Consider the following 23,687-nt stretch of genomic DNA (forward strand, 5'->3'; position numbering starts at 1 on the left):
AAAATATCAAGCTATTTTGTGCTAGAAAAGTGGACGATAAAATTTTAAAAAAGTTTTCCGGAAATATATTTTATGAAAATTTATGCCTTCCTTGGAAAAGAATGCCAAAAAGTTCATTTGATTTCAGAAACATCGCTATGTGACATTTTATAACAAAAGGATAATTAAAGTAAAAACTTATATTAAATATACTTTTTTTCCACTCGAGTTTTTGTCTCCGACATAAAATGTGTAAGCTTCGAAAATTTTTTTTAATTAGTTTATTCTGCGAAAATTTGAAAAGGAAAAATAACCGAGCGAAAGACAATATTATGGTATATGAGAAATAATGTGTGTAGAGAAAATGAAAATGATATTATGTGCAATCCAGTTCGTGTCGATTTTTTAAATAGTTCGTGAAATGTTTAAAGCATGGTGCAAATGTTTCGAACGCGTTGTCTTGCTCGGCGAATTGGTCGTCGCTGACGCTCAATTTCCTCCCGCTCGCCAACCAACCGAACTTCGTCCATTTCCCTGTAAGAGTAACGTCGAAATAAAAATTACAGTACTGAGAACATCCAAATGTTTGAAAACTACAAGAATCATCATATTAAAGTGAGATAACAAACAATGTTCATAATTGTTTTATTAATTTATTTTGATTTTCCTTTAAAATGTTGAACATTTCTAATTCTAAATATTATAGTTCTGAACAGTTGGAGCAAATAATTTCAACGATATTTTATTTACCTGAGTCTGGCGCGAACGGTTGATCGACGGCATTCCATGGCGCCGTCTTCAATCATTGGTAGTTCTTCATGGCGATTATATCTTTAAACAAAAATTATTTTCAAAAGTTAGCAGAAAACATTTAACAAACCTGAGATATTCATTTCCTCTTTCATCGGCTTCAACCCGTCCCATGACAAACGGTGTGCCTACAGTGAAAACGTCTTCACGACGATGATGTCGTACTTCAGTGTCTCGTAAAACTTCTGTGCGATCGTGAGCATGAATCTCACGAACTTTTCCGTAACTTCGAGTTGCTCCATTGCCATTGTGACAATTTGCAGCTCCATTGCGTTGAGTTTGAGTCGAGCTTTCTCCATTCTGAAATTAAAACTTGTTTTTTTGGAAAATGTTCAAAACACATTAACGTACAGTAAGATAAGAAGCTCTTTCAGTTTTGGGTGTTGATTTATAAAGGCTTTGCGAAGGTGGATAGATGGGATGATGAACTTGAAGTGCTGGATCATCAAATGTTGTCCATCTACATGTTGTACTTGCAGATTGATGTGAAGTACTTGGGAAGGAATGAACGTGCCTAGCAACTGCTTGAATAGGTGATCTATCTCTTCTCAATGTTGCTTGGTTCTTTCCATAATCAGTTGAACTAGTAACAGTTACTCTCTTGATGTAACTGACTTCCGATGTCTCCCGAACAGTTGTCCATGTGTGTGGCGATAGTCTGCGTTGCCGTGGTGATGAGTGCGAATGAATCAGATTCTCAACTGACAGGAGTTGAGGCGATTCATCAATTGTTAGCGGTGGCAACGGACTTCTCGCGCTGATTGAAACAGAAAAACCAAGATCTTCTTTAGGCCTTTCTTGTGGAATGATGTTGAAGGAGATATCAAAGTCTGGATGTTTGTCAATAGAAGCAGGTGAAGATTTGTTTGCTAGTGATGATCGATGAATTGTATCAGTTTCCGAATAAGAATAAAGATGATGTTCAGGCAAATCTGATGCATTCAAAATGTTTTCAGATGGCAAAGTAGGTTCGCGTCTCGATAATCGTGATTTCTCAGTTTCGTATTTGGACCACATGTAACTTGGTTTACTGGTTCCATCTGAACCCCGTTGGTGAATGTTTTCTGGAATCGGTTGATATCCATCACTAGTTTCAATATCAATAACATGATCGTCAGAGTTGTTGCCTTGATGACGGATTTCTGTATGACTGAAAACAGAGCAGGCAGAGTGTGCAGGATCCATGATTTCAGTTTCTCGTCGAGTATAAATGTGACGACTCAGATTAGACTCAGAAACTTCTGAAACAGCTGGAACGGCTTTGAACATCTCACTGTTACCCGATCCTCTTAATGCGGCAGTATCTTTGAACATAAGAAGTGACACACCACTTGACAACTTCTCGATTGATGAATTTGAATCAGACCTTTTTCCGAGAGCAACGTTAGAATATTGGTCTCCGGTGTCTTTTTCAATAGTTTGAGCAACATCTTGCAGTTTGGCACGGCTGAATTCAGTTGGGTAGGATGTGACTTCATGGCTGAGGGGAACATCTTGAACATCATCAGCACGATGTGTAGTGTCGAGTGGTCCATCGTATTGATCAGAAATCGGGTAATCAGAATGAGCAGAAGACTTCTTGAACAATCCAGTAATCTTCAATTTCAATGATGGCTCGTCCTTCTTCTCCGATTCTTCAATCACAACTGGGATGACATACTCTGGCAGCTTCTCATAGCTGAATTCAGTTGGGTAAGATGTGACTTCATGGCTGAGTGGAACATCTTGAACATCATCAGCACGATGTGTAGTGTCGAGTGGTCCATCGTATTGATCAGAAATCGGGTAATCAGAATGAGCAGAAGACTTCTTGAACAATCCAGTAATCTTCAATTTCAATGATGGCTCGTCCTTCTTCTCCGATTCTTCAATCACAACTGGGATGACATACTCTGGCAGCTTCTCATAGCTGAATTCAGTTGGGTAGGATGTGACTTCATGGCTGAGTGGGATGTCGTTCAGGTTATCAGAACGATGTGTAGAGTCGAGTGGTCCATCGTATTGCTCAGAAATTGGATAATCAAGATGTGATGGTGATTTCTTGAACAATCCAGTGATCTTCGATTTCAATGATGGCTCGTCCTTCTTTTCTGTCTCTTCAATCACAACTGGGATGACATGCTCTGGCAGCTTCTCATAGCTGAATTCAGTTGGGTAAGATGTGACTTCATGGCTGAATGGGATGTCGTTCAGGTTATCAGCACGATGTGTAGAGTCGAGTGGTCCATCGTATTGTTCAGAAATCGGGTAATCAGAATGAGCAGAAGATTTCTTGAACAATCCAGTGATCTTCGATTTCAATGATGGCTCGTCCTTCTTTTCTGTCTCTTCAATCACAACTGGGATGACATGCTCTGGCAGCTTCTCATAGCTGAATTCAGTTGGGTAGGATGTGACTTCATGGCTGAGTGGGATGTCGTTCAAGTTATCAGCACGATGTGTAGAGTCGAGTGGTCCATCGTATTGTTCAGAAATCGGGTAATCAGAATGAGCAGAAGATTTCTTGAACAATCCAGTGATCTTCGATTTCAATGGTGGCTCGTCCTTCTTCTCCGATTCTTCAATCACAACTGGGATGAAATGCTCTGGCAGCTTCTCATAGCTGAATTCAGTTGGGTAGGATGTGACTTCATGGCTGAGTGGGATGTCGTTCAAGTTATCAGCACGATGTGTAGAGTCGAGTGGTCCATCGTATTGTTCAGAAATCGGGTAATCAGAATGAGCAGAAGATTTCTTGAACAATCCAGTGATCTTCGATTTCAAGGAGGGCTCGTCCTTCTTTTCGGTCTCTTCAATCACAACTGGGATGACATGCTCTGGCAGCTTCTCATAGCTGAATTCAGTTGGGTAGGATGTGACTTCATGGCTGAGTGGGATGTCGTTCAAGTTATCAGCACGATGTGTAGAGACGAGTGGTCCATCGTATTGTTCAGAAATCGGGTAATCAGAATGAGCAGAAGATTTCTTGAACATTCCAGTGATCTTCGATTTCAATGATGGCTCGTCCTTCTTTTCTGTCTCTTCAATCACAACTGGGATGACATGCTCTGGCAGCTTCTCATAGCTGAATTCAGTTGGGTAGGATGTGACTTCATGGCTGAGTGGGATGTCGTTCAAGTTATCAGCACGATGTGTAGAGTCGAGTGGTCCATCGTATTGTTCAGAAATCGGGTAGTCAGAATGAGCAGAAGATTTCTTGAACAATCCAGTGATCTTCGATTTCAATGATGGCTCGTCCTTCTTTTCTGTCTCTTCAATCACAACTGGGATGAAATGCTCTGGCAGCTTCTCATAGCTGAATTCAGTTGGGTAGGATGTGACTTCATGGCTGAGTGGGATGTCGTTCAAGTTATCAGCACGATGTGTAGAGTCGAGTGGTCCATCGTATTGTTCAGAAATCGGGTAATCAGAATGAGCAGAAGATTTCTTGAACAATCCAGTGATCTTCGATTTCAATGATGGCTCGTCCTTCTTTTCTGTCTCTTCAATCACAACTGGGATGACATGCTCTGGCAGCTTCTCATAGCTGAATTCAGTTGGGTAAGATGTGACTTCATGGCTGAGTGGAACATCTTGGACATCATCAGCACGATGTGTAGAGTCGAGTGGTCCATCGTATTGATCAGAAATCGGGTAATCAGAATGAGCAGAAGACTTCTTGAACAATCCAGTAATCTTCGATTTCAATGATGGCTCGTCCTTCTTTTCTGTCTCTTCAATCACAACTGGGATGACATGCTCTGGCAGCTTCTCATAGCTGAATTCAGTTGGGTAGGATGTGACTTCATGGCTGAGTGGGATGTCGTTCAAGTTATCAGCACGATGTGTAGAGTCGAGTGGTCCATCGTATTGTTCAGAAATCGGGTAATCAGAATGAGCAGAAGATTTCTTGAACAATCCAGTGATCTTCGATTTCAATGATGGCTCGTCCTTCTTTTCTGTCTCTTCAATCACAACTGGGATGACATGCTCTGGCAGCTTCTCATAGCTGAATTCAGTTGGGTAGGATGTGACTTCATGGCTGAGTGGGATGTCGTTCAAGTTATCAGCACGATGTGTAGAGTCGAGTGGTCCATCGTATTGTTCAGAAATCGGGTAATCAGAATGAGCAGAAGATTTCTTGAACAATCCAGTGATCTTCGATTTCAATGATGGCTCGTCCTTCTTCTCCGATTCTTCAATCACAACTGGGATGAAATGCTCTGGCAGCTTCTCATAGCTGAATTCAGTTGGGTAGGATGTGACTTCATGGCTGAGTGGGATGTCGTTCAAGTTATCAGCACGATGTGTAGAGTCGAGTGGTCCATCGTATTGTTCAGAAATCGGGTAATCAGAATGAGCAGAAGATTTCTTGAACATTCCAGTGATCTTCGATTTCAATGATGGCTCGTCCTTCTTTTCTGTCTCTTCAATCACAACTGGGATGACATGCTCTGGCAGCTTCTCATAGCTGAATTCAGTTGGGTAGGATGTGACTTCATGGCTGAGTGGGATGTCGTTCAGGTTATCAGCACGATGTGTAGAGTCGAGTGGTCCATCGTATTGTTCAGAAATCGGGTAATCAGAATGAGCAGAAGATTTCTTGAACAATCCAGTGATCTTCGATTTCAATAATGGCTCGTCCTTCTTCTCCGATTCTTCAATCACAACTGGGATGAAATGCTCTGGCAGCTTCTCATAGCTGAATTCAGTTGGGTAGGATGTGACTTCATGGCTGAGTGGGATGTCGTTCAAGTTATCAGCACGATGTGTAGAGTCGAGTGGTCCATCGTATTGTTCAGAAATCGGGTAATCAGAATGAGCAGAAGATTTCTTGAACAATCCAGTGATCTTCGATTTCAATGATGGCTCGTCCTTCTTTTCTGTCTCTTCAATCACAACTGGGATGACATGCTCTGGCAGCTTCTCATAGCTGAATTCAGTTGGGTAGGATGTGACTTCATGGCTGAGTGGGATGTCGTTCAAGTTATCAGCACGATGTGTAGAGTCGAGTGGTCCATCGTATTGTTCAGAAATCGGGTAATCAGAATGAGCAGAAGATTTCTTGAACATTCCAGTGATCTTCGATTTCAATGATGGCTCGTCCTTCTTTTCTGTCTCTTCAATCACAACTGGGATGACATGCTCTGGCAGCTTCTCATAGCTGAATTCAGTTGGGTAGGATGTGACTTCATGGCTGAGTGGGATGTCGTTCAAGTTATCAGCACGATGTGTAGAGTCGAGCGGTCCATCGTATTGTTCAGAAATCGGGTAATCAAGATGTGATGGTGATTTCTTGAACAATCCAGTGATCTTCGATTTCAATGATGGCTCGTCCTTCTTCTCCGATTCTTCAATCACAACTGGGATGAAATGCTCTGGCAGCTTCTCATAGCTGAATTCAGTTGGGTAGGATGTGACTTCATGGCTGAGTGGGATGTCGTTCAAGTTATCAGCACGATGTGTAGAGTCGAGTGGTCCATCGTATTGTTCAGAAATCGGGTAATCAGAATGAGCAGAAGATTTCTTGAACAATCCAGTGATCTTCGATTTCAATGATGGCTCGTCCTTCTTTTCTGTCTCTTCAATCACAACTGGGATGACATGCTCTGGCAGCTTCTCATAGCTGAATTCAGTTGGGTAAGATGTGACTTCATGGCTGAGTGGAACATCTTGGACATCATCAGCACGATGTGTAGAGTCGAGTGGTCCATCGTATTGATCAGAAATCGGGTAATCAGAATGAGCAGAAGACTTCTTGAACAATCCAGTAATCTTCGATTTCAATGATGGCTCGTCCTTCTTTTCTGTCTCTTCAATCACAACTGGGATGACATGCTCTGGCAGCTTCTCATAGCTGAATTCAGTTGGGTAGGATGTGACTTCATGGCTGAGTGGGATGTCGTTCAAGTTATCAGCACGATGTGTAGAGTCGAGCGGTCCATCGTATTGTTCAGAAATCGGGTAATCAAGATGTGATGGTGATTTCTTGAACAATCCAGTGATCTTCGATTTCAATGATGGCTCGTCCTTCTTTTCTGTCTCTTCAATCACAACTGGGATGACATGCTCTGGCAGCTTCTCATAGCTGAATTCAGTTGGGTAGGATGTGACTTCATGGCTGAGTGGGATGTCGTTCAAGTTATCAGCACGATGTGTAGAGTCGAGCGGTCCATCGTATTGTTCAGAAATCGGGTAATCAAGATGTGATGGTGATTTCTTGAACAATCCAGTGATCTTCGATTTCAATGATGGCTCGTTCTTCTTCTCCGATTCTTCAATCACAACTGGGATGACATGCTCTGGCAGCTTCTCATAGCTGAATTCAGTTGGGTAGGATGTGACTTCATGGCTGAGTGGGATGTCGTTCAAGTTATCAGCACGATGTGTAGAGTCGAGTGGTCCATCGTATTGTTCAGAAATCGGGTAATCAGAATGAGCAGAAGATTTCTTGAACAATCCAGTGATCTTCGATTTCAATGATGGCTCGTCCTTCTTTTCTGTCTCTTCAATCACAACTGGGATGACATGCTCTGGCAGCTTCTCATAGCTGAATTCAGTTGGGTAGGATGTGACTTCATGGCTGAGTGGGATGTCGTTCAAGTTATCAGCACGATGTGTAGAGTCGAGTGGTCCATCGTATTGTTCAGAAATCGGGTAATCAGAATGAGCAGAAGATTTCTTGAACATTCCAGTGATCTTCGATTTCAATGATGGCTCGTCCTTCTTTTCTGTCTCTTCAATCACAACTGGGATGACATGCTCTGGCAGCTTCTCATAGCTGAATTCAGTTGGGTAGGATGTGACTTCATGGCTGAGTGGGATGTCGTTCAAGTTATCAGCACGATGTGTAGAGTCGAGTGGTCCATCATAAGATTCAGACACTGGATAATCAAGATGAGATGGTGATTTCTTGAACAATCCAGTGATCTTAGATTTCAGTGATGGCTCGTCCTTCTTCTCCGATTCCTCGATCACAACTGGAATGACATGCTCTGGCAGTTTCTCATAGCTGAATTCAGTTGGATATGAATGCACTTCCGTTGTGAGTGGAATATCATGAATGTTCGATGCTCGTGAAGTAGATTCCAATGGTCCATCATAAGATTCAGACACTGGATAATCAAGATGAGATGGAGATTTCTTGAACAATCCAGTGATCTTAGATTTCAGTGATGGCTCGTCCTTCTTCTCTGTCTCCTCGATCACAACTGGAATGACATGCTCAGGCTGCTTCTCATAGCTGAATTCAGTTGGATATGAATGCACTAGCGTTGTGAGTGGAATATCATGAATGTTCGATGCTCGTGAAGTAGATTCCAATGGTCCATCATAAGATTCAGACACTGGATAATCAAGATGAGATGGTGATTTCTTGAACAATCCAGTGATCTTAGATTTCAGTGATGGCTCGTCCTTCTTCTCTGTCTCCTCGATCACAACTGGAATGACATGCTCAGGCTGCTTCTCATAGCTGAATTCAGTTGGATATGAATGCACTAGCGTTGTGAGTGGAATATCATGAATGTTCGATGCTCGTGAAGTAGATTCCAATGGTCCATCATAAGATTCAGACACTGGATAATCAAGATGAGATGGAGATTTCTTGAACAATCCAGTGATCTTAGATTTCAGTGATGGCTCGTCCTTCTTCTCTGTCTCCTCGATCACAACTGGAATGACATGCTCAGGCTGCTTCTCATAGCTGAATTCAGTTGGATATGAATGCACTTCCGTTGTGAGTGGAATATCATGAATGTTCGATGCTCGTGAAGTAGATTCCAATGGTCCATCATAAGATTCAGACACTGGATAATCAAGATGAGATGGTGATTTCTTGAACAATCCAGTGATCTTAGATTTCAGTGATGGCTCGTCCTTCTTCTCTGTCTCCTCGATCACAACTGGAATGACATGCTCAGGCTGCTTCTCATAGCTGAATTCAGTTGGATATGAATGCACTTCCGTTGTGAGTGGAATATCATGAATGTTCGATGCTCGTGAAGTTGAATCAAGTGGTCCATCATAAGATTCAGACACTGGATAATCAAGATGAGATGGAGATTTCTTGAACAATCCAGTGATCTTAAATTTCAGTGATGGCTCGTCCTTCTTCTCTGACTCCTCGATCACAACTGGAATGACATGCTCTGGCAGCTTCTCATAGCTGAATTCAGTTGGATATGAATGCACTTCCGTTGTGAGTGGAATATCATGAATGTTCGATGCTCGTGAAGTAGATTCCAATGGTCCATCATAAGATTCAGACACTGGATAATCAAGATGAGATGGTGATTTCTTGAACAATCCAGTGATCTTAGATTTCAGTGATGGCTCGTCCTTCTTCTCCGATTCCTCGATCACAACTGGAATGACATGCTCTGGCAGCTTCTCATAGCTGAATTCAGTTGGATATGAATGCACTTCCGTTGTGAGTGGAATATCATGAATGTTCGATGCTCGTGAAGTAGATTCCAATGGTCCATCATAAGATTCAGACACTGGATAATCAAGATGAGATGGTGATTTCTTGAACAATCCAGTGATCTTAGATTTCAGTGATGGCTCGTCCTTCTTCTCTGTCTCCTCGATCACAACTGGAATGACATGCTCTGGCAGCTTCTCATAGCTGAATTCAGTTGGATATGAATGCACTTCCGTTGTGAGTGGAATATCATGAATGTTCGATGCTCGTGAAGTAGATTCCAATGGTCCATCATAAGATTCAGACACTGGATAATCAAGATGAGATGGTGATTTCTTGAACAATCCAGTGATCTTAGATTTCAGTGATGGCTCGTCCTTCTTCTCTGTCTCCTCCATCACAACTGGAATGACATGCTCAGGCTGCTTCTCATAGCTGAATTCAGTTGGATATGAATGCACTTCCGTTGTGAGTGGAATATCATGAATGTTCGATGCTCGTGAAGTAGATTCCAATGGTCCATCATAAGATTCAGACACTGGATAATCAAGATGAGATGGTGATTTCTTGAACAATCCAGTGATCTTAGATTTCAGTGATGGCTCGTCCTTCTTCTCTGTCTCCTCGATCACAACTGGAATGACATGCTCTGGCAGCTTCTCATAGCTGAATTCAGTTGGATATGAATGCACTTCCGTTGTGAGTGGAATATCATGAATGTTCGATGCTCGTGAAGTAGATTCCAATGGTCCATCATAAGATTCAGACACTGGATAATCAAGATGAGATGGTGATTTCTTGAACAATCCAGTGATCTTAGATTTCAGTGATGGCTCGTCCTTCTTCTCCGATTCCTCGATCACAACTGGAATGACATGCTCTGGCAGTTTCTCATAGCTGAATTCAGTTGGATATGAATGCACTTCCGTTGTGAGTGGAATATCATGAATGTTGGATGCTCGTGAAGTAGATTCCAATGGTCCATCGTAAGATTCAGACACTGGATAATCAAGATGAGATGGTGATTTCTTGAACAATCCAGTGATCTTAGATTTCAGTGATGGCTCGTCCTTCTTCTCCGATTCCTCGATCACAACTGGAATGACATGCTCTGGCAGCTTCTCATAGCTGAATTCAGTTGGATATGAATGCACTTCCGTTGTGAATGGAATATCATGAATGTTGGATGCTCGTGAAGTTGAATCAAGTGGTCCATCATAAGATTCAGACACTGGATAATCAAGATGAGATGGTGATTTCTTGAACAATCCAGTGATCTTAGATTTCAGTGATGGCTCGTCCTTCTTCTCTGTCTCCTCGATCACAACTGGAATGACATGCTCAGGCTGCTTCTCATAGCTGAATTCAGTTGGATATGAATGCACTTCCGTTGTGAGTGGAATATCATGAATGTTCGATGCTCGTGAAGTAGTTTCCAATGGTCCATCATAAGATTCAGACACTGGATAATCAAGATGAGATGGTGATTTCTTGAACAATCCAGTGATCTTAGATTTCAGTGATGGCTCGTCCTTCTTCTCCGATTCCTCGATCACAACTGGAATGACATGCTCTGGCAGTTTCTCATAGCTGAATTCAGTTGGATATGAATGCACTTCCGTTGTGAGTGGAATATCATGAATGTTCGATGCTCGTGAAGTAGTTTCCAATGGTCCATCATAAGATTCAGACACTGGATAATCAAGATGAGATGGTGATTTCTTGAACAATCCAGTGATCTTAGATTTCAGTGATGGCTCGTCCTTCTTCTCCGATTCCTCGATCACAACTGGAATGACATGCTCTGGCAGCTTCTCATAGCTGAATTCAGTTGGATATGAATGCACTTCCGTTGTGAGTGGAATATCATGAATGTTGGATGCTCGTGAAGTTGAATCAAGTGGTCCATCATAAGATTCAGACACTGGATAATCAAGATGAGATGGTGATTTCTTGAACAATCCAGTGATCTTAGATTTCAGTGATGGCTCGTCCTTCTTCTCCGATTCCTCGATCACAACTGGAATGACATGCTCTGGCAGTTTCTCATAGCTGAATTCAGTTGGATATGAATGCACTTCCGTTGTGAGTGGAATATCATGAATGTTCGATGCTCGTGAAGTAGATTCCAATGGTCCATCATAAGATTCAGACACTGGATAATCAAGATGAGATGGAGATTTCTTGAACAATCCAGTGATCTTAGATTTCAGTGATGGCTCGTCCTTCTTCTCCGATTCCTCGATCACAACTGGAATGACATGCTCTGGCAGCTTCTCATAGCTGAATTCAGTTGGATATGAATGCACTTCCGTTGTGAGTGGAATATCATGAATGTTCGATGCTCGTGAAGTAGATTCCAATGGTCCATCATAAGATTCAGACACTGGATAATCAAGATGAGATGGTGATTTCTTGAACAATCCAGTGATCTTAGATTTCAGTGATGGCTCGTCCTTCTTCTCTGTCTCCTCGATCACAACTGGAATGACATGCTCAGGCTGCTTCTCATAGCTGAATTCAGTTGGATATGAATGCACTTCCGTTGTGAGTGGAATATCATGAATGTTCGATGCTCGTGAAGTAGATTCCAATGGTCCATCATAAGATTCAGACACTGGATAATCAAGATGAGATGGTGATTTCTTGAACAATCCAGTGATCTTAGATTTCAGTGATGGCTCGTCCTTCTTCTCCGATTCCTCGATCACAACTGGAATGACATGCTCTGGCAGTTTCTCATAGCTGAATTCAGTTGGATATGAATGCACTTCCGTTGTGAGTGGAATATCATGAATGTTGGATGCTCGTGAAGTAGATTCCAATGGTCCATCATAAGATTCAGACACTGGATAATCAAGATGAGATGGAGATTTCTTGAACAATCCAGTGATCTTAGATTTCAGTGATGGCTCGTCCTTCTTCTCCGATTCCTCGATCACAACTGGAATGACATGCTCTGGCAGTTTCTCATAGCTGAATTCAGTTGGATATGAATGCACTTCCGTTGTGAGTGGAATATCATGAATGTTGGATGCTCGTGAAGTAGATTCCAATGGTCCATCATAAGATTCAGACACTGGATAATCAAGATGAGATGGTGATTTCCTTGAACCAATCCCAGTGATCTTAGATTTCCAGTGATGGCTCGTCCTTCTTCTCTGTCTCCTCCATCACAACTGGAATGACATGCTCAGGCTGCTTCTCATAGCTGAATTCAGTTGGATATGAATGCACTTCCGTTGTGAGTGGAATATCATGAATGTTCGATGCTCGTGAAGTAGATTCCAATGGTCCATCATAAGATTCAGACACTGGATAATCAAGATGAGATGGTGATTTCTTGAACAATCCAGTGATCTTAGATTTCAGTGATGGCTCGTCCTTCTTCTCTGTCTCCTCGATCACAACTGGAATGACATGCTCTGGCAGCTTCTCATAGCTGAATTCAGTTGGATATGAATGCACTTCCGTTGTGAGTGGAATATCATGAATGTTGGATGCTCGTGAAGTTGAATCAAGTGGTCCATCATAAGATTCAGACACTGGATAATCAAGATGAGATGGTGATTTCTTGAACAATCCAGTGATCTTAGATTTCAGTGATGGCTCGTCCTTCTTCTCTGACTCCTCGATCACAACTGGAATGACATGCTCTGGCAGTTTCTCATAGCTGAATTCAGTTGGATATGAATGCACTTCCGTTGTGAGTGGAATATCATGAATGTTGGATGCTCGTGAAGTTGAATCAAGTGGTCCATCATAAGATTCAGACACTGGATAATCAAGATGAGATGGAAATTTCTTGATGTGTTTTTCTTTTTTCGTATTTTTTGATGTTGGCTTTGGTGTAGATGGTCCAGGAATTTGATCATAAAAAAATTGATTATGGTACAAGTCGACGTGTTGATTCAGTGGAATTTCTTCAATGTTTGTAGTCTTCGAAGTCGTTGTTACAGTTTGGTCGTCATAAGCTTGATGAATGGGATAGTCCATCTAAGTGTTTTCAATGTTTTTAGTGTATAGAAGCTCAAACTTACATCAAACTTTTCAAATTCATCTGATCCTGGTGTAGATGGTTGTCTTTCATCGTCGGCTGTGTACTGTGATTCTGTCATTTCACTAGTAAAGTCTCTAGTCGATTCTAGTACTTCATGTTCAATTCTTTCTGTTTGATATGTTTTAGGTGGAATTTCAAGCTCAATGTTAAGCTTGGCCTTGGTTACCGGCGACATCGGTGCATGGCTTTCGCTTTTTGAGACAATTACATAGCTTGGCGATGTTGCTCTTTCAGTGAGGTCAATGTCAACTGTTAAAGTATTGTCGTCGACAAGCTCGTAATCGTCTGATAGTGAATCACTATCACTGACCTGTAATTTAATAATATTTTCAGAAATACGGCACTATAGCTTTATATATTAATATACCTCCAAAATTTTATAGGTCGTTGTGGTGGTCGTAATGATTGTAGTTGTTTGTTTCGAGTCACGATTAAACAAAATACCATTGAACAAAGGGACTCCAGATGCGGTCAGGGCTCCGATCAGGGGTACACCTTCTGCCTGAAAAAAGGTATTGTCTGTACCGGTTCATTTATGATATATTTACCTGGTTAGTTGTAACGATTGACGAAACAGACTGTGAAGTATTGCCATGGGGTGACAAGGCAAGAATATGTGCTGGGGACACCTGAAAATGTTTGATAAATGCGCTCAGTGTCTACAAATAAAAGCTAACGACAAATTGTTACGTTTAACGTTGGTGGTTATCCTATTCTTGAAATTAAATCAAAAAGTTCTTACTTGAGAGTTTTCGCTGACCGGCAATTGCACGATATGAACTCGCTCAGTGGTCGTCACGCTTCTCGACTGAAACGGAGAAGTCGATCTGAATAACTTTTTAAATAGATGAACAATTTTGAAATCGATGTACCTGGACGGTGAGTGTCGTGTCTCTTCGCGACGTGTCACTGTCCATCGGGGACGTTCCAGCTCTCTGCCTGCAGAATATTTAAAATTTTGGAAAAGCTCGGTAAGTGTCTAAATTAGTGCAGAATACTAGTAGATTTTTGATCATTTTCTGCGAAATAATATGATAGTTGGTAAATTTTTTTTCTCGATTAAGGTCTTTTGCGGTTGATAAAAATTTTAAAGATAGTTTCTCATTAACGCCCAATTATAAACTAAGAAAACCGAATGTAATTTGTTGTATAATGTTTGAAAACTGGGAGGAACAAATAGAACATCTTGATGTGAAAAAAGTTGCACTCATTTTTAATTTTGAGGTCTACAGATTTCGCTAAGTTTATCCAACTTTTCGAGCTAAATATCAATGCAAAAATATATAAAATGTATTTTATTGATTTGAAAATAGTTGCTTTCACATCTGAAAAAGTAGATAATAACCTCAAAAACTGACTGAAATTTGTATTTTCCAGGAATATATTTACAGTAGTTTTTTTCTGCGAATTGCATCTTCAAGGCAGTATTTCAGGTTTAAAAACATATTTTCCAGCAAAAATAAAAATGATTTTCAAACCAAACAAATATGAATAACATATTGAAATGAGAGGTTTTGTAGAAATTCCAGTCATGCAAAAATGCAAATGTAAATTTAGAAAATAGGCGGTTGGTAGGCACGCCGGAAGGCTTGGCTGCCTGCCTGAGAACTATAATTTCTCATGTTATAAAATTATTACGTGTTGAATTAAACTTGTCTAATAATGTTGTTATTGTTTTCTTTTTTTCATTTATTTCCGATTTTTCAATAAATCATAATAGCTACACTTCTCAATTTTCCGGTTTTTAACCCCCAAGAAATCAAATCTATTTGTATGCCATTTCTCAAGATGATGATAGATTGCATTGTCAATTTATGGTATCAAAATGATAAAAGATTTGATGTGAAGAGAAAGATGATGAAGAAGGCAAAGACATACCTGTTCGGCTGGGAGGATTTTGGCGCGTCGGGTTATCACTCATATAACCTGAAAAATAGTTTGTTAGATTAAACGAAGTGAGGGGAGGGAGCAAATAATTAAGGAAGCTCTTTGAGTACTTTGAAACAGAAAAATAATTATAGCAAAAAAGTGAAAAAAGGGGAGAGGCTGACAAAAAGGATTGACAATAACTGGACGACAAGAGGACAAGGGATAAATGAAGGAGGGAATAGATCAAGGCTGTGTCAATACAAATGTCAATTTATGTTGCGGTCAGAGATGGGATAGTGTTATGAAATTGTATTAGAGTACATGTAAAAGTAGTAAAGTAAAAAAATAGTTTTTAAAAAAATCCCGAAAAAAAAACCTCATTTATCATACTTTTACGACGGTTTTTAATCTATTTGATCAGAAATGTTTTACCTCATAAAATACAGAAATAATTTTTATAATTTGAAGATTTTTTGATAAATCCAGAAAACAACCGAGATTGAAACTATCTAAATGGAAAAATGAACTGCGCTGGGAAATTACTGGTTAAGAGTACTGTTTAATGGAGTAATGTATTCAAAATTTTTTGTTGTTAAAAATATAATTAAATGAAAGAAAAACTGCACTTTCAATTAGCTATAATATCTCGAAAGTTTGAAAAAAAAACAAAAATTGGATGGCAAAACCATTTGGAAAAATGGTGTATAAATTTTGAAAAATATAAATTGAAAATTTTTCGGGCACGGAAAGATCACATTTAGACTTCCAAATGAAAAATGTGTAGGAAGAGGAAAACAAAAATTTTGCAATTTTTTTTATTTTGAAAGGTTTGAAATGTTTCTACCTAGTAGCTCGATCAAAACATTTTTCAGCTGATTTTTTTAAAAACAACAAAAAAAAATCTAAATAATTATTGGGAAAAGGGTCTGAAGAAATTTTAGCTCTACTGTTTTCTAGATAAAGGTTTATGTTCCTCTCATGCTCAATGTTTTGTAGTTTGACCTATCAACTGAAAGATCCACTTTAAGATAATGGAATTAGTTTAACTTCTAGAAAATTAAAAAGGAATGTTTTTCGAAAAAAAATAGGTTCAATGAAAAGTTCAAATAAAGACAATTTGGGAAAATGTTAAAAGTTTAGCAAATTGGAAGAAAAAAAGATAACAACTTTAATTGGAATTGATAAATTTGATATATAATAAGAGAGACATAATATCCAAATAAATATTGAATTCAGAGTAGTTTTATTTGGAATCCATATTTCAGTCCTACAACTTTTAATTTCAAGAGAAAATTTGAGATCTAGACAATCTAGGAAATCTGGAAATGTGCCAGCAAAAAAAGAAAACATGAGAAAAAATCATAGAAATGTGTGAAAAAAAACAAAAATTGGAATCCAGATGACATATTTTTGAAAGTGCATGCAATTTTGAGGGCAGTAAATAAACGACTGCGGAAAAGTGATGAAGGGTGTTCCAGATGACAAAAACGCGGAGAATTTAGAGATGTTGAGAGGCAAGAGATCGGGAGCCAAACAGAGACACAGATGTACAGAGAGATGACTCGAACAGAAGGTGGAAGGGCAACAAATGGGATTTGTGGTTGGTTTAGAAAGAAGTGAAATAGAATGCGAGAGGCAACCGAGATCAAGGAGAGAGTATTGGAGAAGAAGAGACGCAGATATGAACACTGATTACAACTCAACTTTTGAGCTCCTCCTAGATGTTAGTGAGAAGACACGGGCGGTCAATTACATTGTGAAATTTACAAGAAAAAAGTAAACGAACAATATGAAATATAATAAAGATGCATATGAGAGGAGGAGGTACGTGTGATAAAATGAATGAAACGGGGTTAATCGTAATTGATAAGAGGTGATAATCAAGAGATATTGGTATTTATGTTATGTTTGAGAAGTTTTGAAATATGTTTATTGAAAGAAAATGCCATTATTTTTAAAAGTAATTATTTAAACGATGAAAGAAAATCATATGAACAAATACGCGAATTGAAATTTAAAAACGTTTAAAATTTTGTTATTTATTGAGAAATTGCACCTAAATTCTTCAGAAATTTTCAAATAACTGAACTGCCGCGCAAAGTAATTACTGTGACGGGATATTTACACATTTCTAAATCATATCAAAATGATACTGACAAACCGTTTTTGAACAAAAATTATTTCAAAATATTTTTGAAATCTAATACATTGGAATGCGGGGGTCTTGTGACAATGTGTCATCGATCCCAGTTTTAGATTGTAAGAAAGTTCGTGGGTTGACATTGTTTTTTTACAAGATTTGAAATGTACGGGATACAACTGTAAAATTGTTACGAGTGTCTGTTTTGACTGAAAAGGCAAATTTCAAAATCTGGTGGCGTAAGAGAGTTGAGGTTGAGGAGATCAAAAGTTATTGGAAAAAATAGGAAATAGGAAGTTAATCTCAAACTTTGAGAAATCAGATCATTTGGGAAAGTCTCATGAATTATAATTTTCTTAAAGAAACTTTTTTTAAATTTTTTAAATTTTCAACAATTAATAACCAATAACTAAAATAACAATCAGAGAAAAAAAGCAAAAAGGAACGAAGATAAAAACAAGTTTTCCGTCGAATGATGAAGTGTTTCAATTTGAAACAAAAGAGATGGTAGGTAAGAAAAACTGAGAAAAAACACAACAAAAAATAGAATGAGAGAGAAAAAAGAGAGAGTAGTGATCGAATCGAAACGGCCTTCTTTCTCTCCTCATTCCGTTTTACCACTACCAAGAACCTTATGTTGCAATTAGCCATCACAAAACATCAGAAAAACAATATGATGAAACAAGTCCAATTTTAAAATTTTAACTTTTGAAAAAGTTAGAAGGATAGAAAATCAAAAAAAAAATTAGGATTAGGACACGATTTTTCAATTATTGTTGTTTTTGGAAAACAAGCAAAAGGAAATAAAAAGTACGCAATCCACGAGTTGAAGGGCGCTTCATTCTACGTTTGAACTTCTCGACCAATCAGCGACGCGCAAAGGGCGTGGCAAACGGCGCTGATTGGTCGGAGCCTTCTCAGGCGGAAAGTTTAAATTTAAGGGACTCTGCTTTGAAGTGGCTGACGGATGTTCAAAAAATTTGTGTTAGTCGTTTTGTTTGGATCAAGTGAAAAAAGATAGAAAATAAAGCAACAGAAAAAAAACAAAGAGATAGAAAAATATCACCTATAGATTAGCTGCAAAAAAATAAAGAAAAGATAAGATATAAGTTAAGAAGCAAGATTTGAACTGAGTAAGTTTAAAAGCAAAGACTCAAAAATTATAAAAAAACCAAACGAAATTTGAATTGTGTAAAACTTTTAACCTGTGAAGTTTGAAATAATCAGTAGACAAATAACTTTTTCAGCTTCCCTGAAATATGAAATAATCTAGATAAATTGAAACGATCGAAAAAGTTTTTTGAGAAATTAGCGAGAGAGTGTATAGCCCATGAGAGATCGAGACATCAAAAGAAAAACCGTTCGTGGATGAAAGAGAGAACAGGAACTGTCAGGTATTCGAGTCGGGGCAAAAGAGACATTTTTTGAAAGAAAAGAATGTGTATGTAACAAAAAGTAAATATCTATAGGTATGTCCTTTTGAAAAAAGTACTGGGGGAGAGTGTGGAGGTTCCAGAGAAAAAGAGAAGGACCCTTTGGTGGTGCAAACTGATATCTGGGGAAGGGCCGGATGTGTAATAGCCTTGTGATGATGAAAAAGAAGAGAAAATAGAAAGAACACATTAACAATGAAAGTGGTGTAGTTGAAAATTGAGAAAAGAGGAGACGAATGTTCAAAAATTGGAATTCGGGTGGAAGAAACTAAGAACTCGAACCGGTTCGAAAAAGAACTCAAACCGGTTCGAAAATATACATGTTCTGCAGCTGGGGAATTCAGAAATAGAATCTGAAACACTTTCAGAGGTTCTGCATGATTTTCGCGTAAAAAGGTTTCAAACTTCATACCGGAAAGCTTCACAGACATGGAAGAAACTTGAAAATTTTAGAAGTATCTGAATGTTTTAATCAAATTAGCCAAAAGAAACATACTCTTGGAGGACGGTAATTTTTTCTTGAGGTAGAAAATCCAGTATCATTTTTTGAACAAAGTGTAAAATTTTTTAAAAAACGCGTATTTTCAGTTTTCGTTAACCTTTTCCGGGTGAAAAATGCGAAACCCAAAAAATCTCCAGCCCTTGTGAATGAATCACACCCAGTAGGATCCTAGGAGACCTACTACTTTCAAAAAGTTGTTTTTAAAATAAATTATTTGAGAAAATAAGAAAATAGTAAATCTAGACTATCCTATGTATTACCAAGTATTTGAGTTCGTTCCAAAACTCATCTCCCTAGTCAGGCAGGCATAGGGAAGAGATGTAGGGAAGCCCTTGCAGAAAACTACTAAAAAATAATCAAGAGATAGTGAAAAGGCAGAGAAATAGACACAACAAGAGTGTTTTTTCTACCCGCTCAGCACAATCCAATCGTGTCGCGCCCCACGTCTTATTGCTCCGTTTTCCAACAATTCTATTTATTTGCACCCCGTCTCCCTTCTCTCACTTTCCTCCTTCCCTTCCGTTTTCCAACCTAATGCACTTTTGGGTTACTCACTGATTTTCGGTGGGTATTCAATGTATATATGACACTTTGAGAAGAAATGTTTGACCAACTCCAAGTTTGATTTTTGCATCCGGTTAGGAGCTTTAAAACGAATTTTTGAACTTTTTCGAACTCCCAAAAGTCTTTTATTTGAGCACGAAGAGAAGGGGAAATTGAGAAAATTGATTAGTGAAATCCATTCCTTTTTTTTGAGAATTCGATTTCATTACGAATGCGCATTTCAACAGAAAAAAAAACATGAAGTAACGGAAATGAAGGAATGGGGCTCGAGAAGAGTGCTCCATTTGGTTTGTTCGTTGCAAAAAAGATTGGAAAATTGAAAAAAGAGAGGAAGGATTGAGAATTTAATCAGTTTTGCAAGAGTTTCAAATGTTCGGGGGATGATTTGAATGTGCAAAACTATTAGAGCGCATGGATTTATGGTAGGCAGTCACGTCTTCAGGCGCACCTACCTGATGCCTATTTTGTAGTTAGTTATGAACCCTCTAAGTTGATTGGAGTTGGTTGGAGTTTTCCCCAGTTAAATCAAAAAATAAATAAAAGTGTATCTTTAAGAGCATTTTAAATTTATAAAAACTCTATTTGAAAATTGGAAACAAAATTGAGAGAAAAGGTGTTCGAAACACTTACAAAATCTGCAGAACCCTCTCACTGATCACCTGGGCAAACCTTTTCCGAGACACTTGAACATCCCTCAGAGACGCCGAGAAAAACGAAACAAATAAAAGTAAAAGTGAAAACTTAATGCTGTCAGATTTGCCGCACACAGTCGCCTATTTAATTACAGGGTGACAAGGCATTTTTTGTAGAACATAGAATAAATGTGTATTGTATTTGTTTTGCTCCCCAATTTTGAAGGACAACGAGAACACAAGTTCAAGGTCGGAATAGTGTTGGATTTTAGATTTTTTTTTTTCAAATAAAAAAAAGTCAGAAACACAATTGAACTTTCTAAATGGGTCCCGACGCAATATGTATCTTCTAAACAAACGAATAATTTTTTTTATTTTTTCAAATTTTCGATTTTTTTGGAAAGTTACGTATTTTGATTTCGTGAAGTTAGGCAATAGAACAATTATTTTTTGTTCGAAAAAAAAAATTTCAACAATTTTAGAGAATAAAAAACGTTTTGCTAAATCATACAGTCGAGTTTTTTTTTTGGTTTTCCACCTTCAGAGAAGATAGAAAAGTTAAATCTAGGTAAATTTAAAGACTGTAGGCAAGCACGTAGGCAGGCAGGTATGAAGTAGTCGCGAGCACCTGAAGAAGGCGTAAAAAATGATACAACTAGTGTACTTCAAATCTCTATGCCACTTTCACTGACTCTTTTGTAATCAACATGTAAATTACCAATCTTATGCAAAAATTGCCTAGATCAAGAACTTTTAATAGACAGTTAATAGGAAAGTCCAACTTTTTTGGCGGGTTAATTCGATGTATCTCAATGAAAGTCACAACGTAAACTGGGTGTGGTATAAAAAATTGTCAATTCAAATTGAAACAAAACGAATTTGATGGAAGGCGGAATGCGTAGAATACTGCGCCTCTGTCTTTCTATTTTACACCAAAAGAGATTTCGAGAAAAAAAGACAGATAAGAAGAAGAAAGCGTGTTGCCATAGAAGGCGTCGAAAGCCTTGTTTAGATGATGAAAGAAAGCGAGAAAAAGAAGAAGAAGAAGGACAACAAATCGCCTGTCCCTTCCAAGTTTTCATCCCAATTCCGTCCCCGGCTAGTCCGAAAGTTGTGAACGGGCGGCCCATTATACAATGATTCGTTTCACGCTAGTATCTTCTCTTCCTCTCTGCAACGATTCAGTTTGGTTTCTTCTATATGCTGCTAAACCCTTTAAAAAACTGTCGAGGATCATTCGGAATGAATTGCCATGACGAATGTGTAGTGTTCGGATAACGATAAAATGTTTTAGAAAACAGGAATATGAACTAGAACTTTAAAACGTTTGAAAGTGGATTTGAAATTTTACCTTATGGTTTAAGATTTTTTAAGCTTAAGTTTTCAAAAGTAGCTCTGTACTTCTGAAAAAAGAAAAAGTTTACATAAAGAAAATAACTAGTTTTAATAGGCCGCGGATTTATGCCTACGTGCCTACCTGCTTTACCCCACGGTCTGATATTTGCAAAGTTATGTTGTGCTCAATATTAAAAAAATCTCGGCTTCCAAAGATTTTAAATATAAATTTTGGACAACTTTAACTGAACGTTTGAAATATTTACAGTTGGTTTTTTTTTTCAATTTTTGTATTTAATGTTGAATTATTTTTAGTGTTTCTCTGATTAAAAGATTACAATTTTTACTTAAAGTCTGTCTAGATTCAGCTAAAATGAATGAGACTTTCCAAAAATGTTTCGAAATTGTTACAACTGGACACTAGAGCGTAATTACGTCCCGATTGGATTGCGTGACACATTTTTGCGAACATTTCTAAACCCATCCGTTTCGTTCAACAGCTCAAATCGTTCTGGTTTGCAGAATGTTATAACAGCATATAAGTTACAAAGATATATGATTGGGAAAGATAAACCACGAGAAAATTAATTTAGCGATTAGAAAGTATGAAAGCGAAGGAAGAAAGAGTCAATATTTGAACGAAGAAAAGTATGACACGAGTGAAGTTTTGATCAGCCAACGAAATGTGAAACATTGCTGTACCGCCTTTTGTTCCAATATTGTGTTTAATGAGAAAAGAAAGAAGATGAGCAAAATGTAGGAGAGAGAAAAAACTAATAAAATCTAATAACGTAGTACGATTGGAGAAAAATAGAAGAAAAAATGATGGAAAGATATTGTAAAGAATAAAAAATAATCTATTGAGAGTGAAAGGATGAGTCAGACGATCGGGATGGAAAGTATTGGGGTAGGAAGAGAACACTCAAAAAATTATATAAATTCGGCAGGCGTAGAGGTCTGCCTACCGCCAATTTTTCACGTTTCACAAACTCCTGTTTCTGGAACCGGCTTCAGAAAAGTTCTGGTCTCGTGAATTTTGTCAGTAGGCAGGCGTGTGTCGCTTTGAGGCAGTCAAGTAGTAAAAGTATGGATGCTGAGAAAAAATTATCTATATCTAGATCAGCGAGCTTCAATGCAAGTATGAATTTTATTTTATTTTGTGAAATTGGCAAACGTTAGGTCTCACAGCAAAAGTTACTGTAGGCCCGAGTTTTTTTCGATTTGAAATTAGGTGATGCAATTTCGTAGTTAACATTTTCAGCAATTTCAAAATTGTAGTTTTTGCCGAGTTTCTGCCACTATATTTTGGGTATTTCGTGAATATTTTTGTTTTGAAAAATTTGAAAAAAATTTCTTTAAAAAATAACTATTTTTTCACATGAAATAAGTTCGGATAGTATATAGATATTACTAAAGGATACTGTAGTCATTAAAACACGCGTATTTTCATAACTGCCTACAAAAAATGTTCGATAATTTTTTTAGGCCAGAGCCAGAGACATACATTTACAAGCTGTGAAAAAAAAATGTGAGAATGAATATTTTCTGGCATTGGTTTTTTCTATCGTGCGAAAACTACGAAATTTGTGTTTACACATCAGTAAAAATATATGAAGGAATCAATATATTTTTAAATAACTTTAAATATGATTTGGTACTTATGGGTTTCGTTCCCCCCAAAATGATTTCCATATTTTCTAATTGAGACGTGAACTTTTTTTCGTTCTCAGGCTTAGGGAAATGATTTTCTAAGCCTTGTAAAAATGAAAACAGTATTAAAATAAACATTCACGTGTGGATTAAAATTAAAAAGGTAGTGTTAAATAATTAAAAATCATTTTGGGGGAACGAATCCCATAAGTACCTATGATTTAACTTTAAAAAAATAAAGCAACAAAACATGTATACAGGAAAATAAAAATATAAACTAGCAACCCCCAAAAAAAAGTATAACGCGAT

General features: G+C 38.1%; 1 protein-coding gene and 1 non-coding gene across 2 annotated transcripts; one reads left to right on the forward strand and one right to left on the reverse strand.

The window, feature by feature from the left end:
- Positions 1–245: 245 nt before the first annotated feature.
- ZC247.1 (63 kDa sperm flagellar membrane protein) lies at positions 246–15,174 on the reverse strand (the record flags this gene model as incomplete). The annotated part of the gene is made up of 11 exons (NM_060297.5): positions 246–513; positions 730–810; positions 860–1,089; positions 1,141–12,301; positions 12,342–13,189; positions 13,234–13,563; positions 13,621–13,755; positions 13,802–13,882; positions 13,996–14,080; positions 14,126–14,192; positions 15,132–15,174. The coding sequence occupies 11 exons, from the start codon at positions 15,172–15,174 to the stop codon at positions 405–407; spliced, it is 13,170 nt and encodes a 4,389-aa protein (NP_492698.3). The 3' UTR covers positions 246–404.
- T20F10.10 lies at positions 14,114–14,241 on the forward strand. The gene has a single exon (NR_050490.1). It is a non-coding gene; the product is annotated as an Unclassified non-coding RNA T20F10.10 (non-coding RNA).
- Positions 15,175–23,687: the final 8,513 nt, after the last annotated feature.

Source organism: Caenorhabditis elegans, chromosome I, assembly GCF_000002985.6.
Source record: "Caenorhabditis elegans chromosome I".
NCBI classification, from domain to species: domain Eukaryota; kingdom Metazoa; phylum Nematoda; class Chromadorea; order Rhabditida; family Rhabditidae; genus Caenorhabditis; species Caenorhabditis elegans.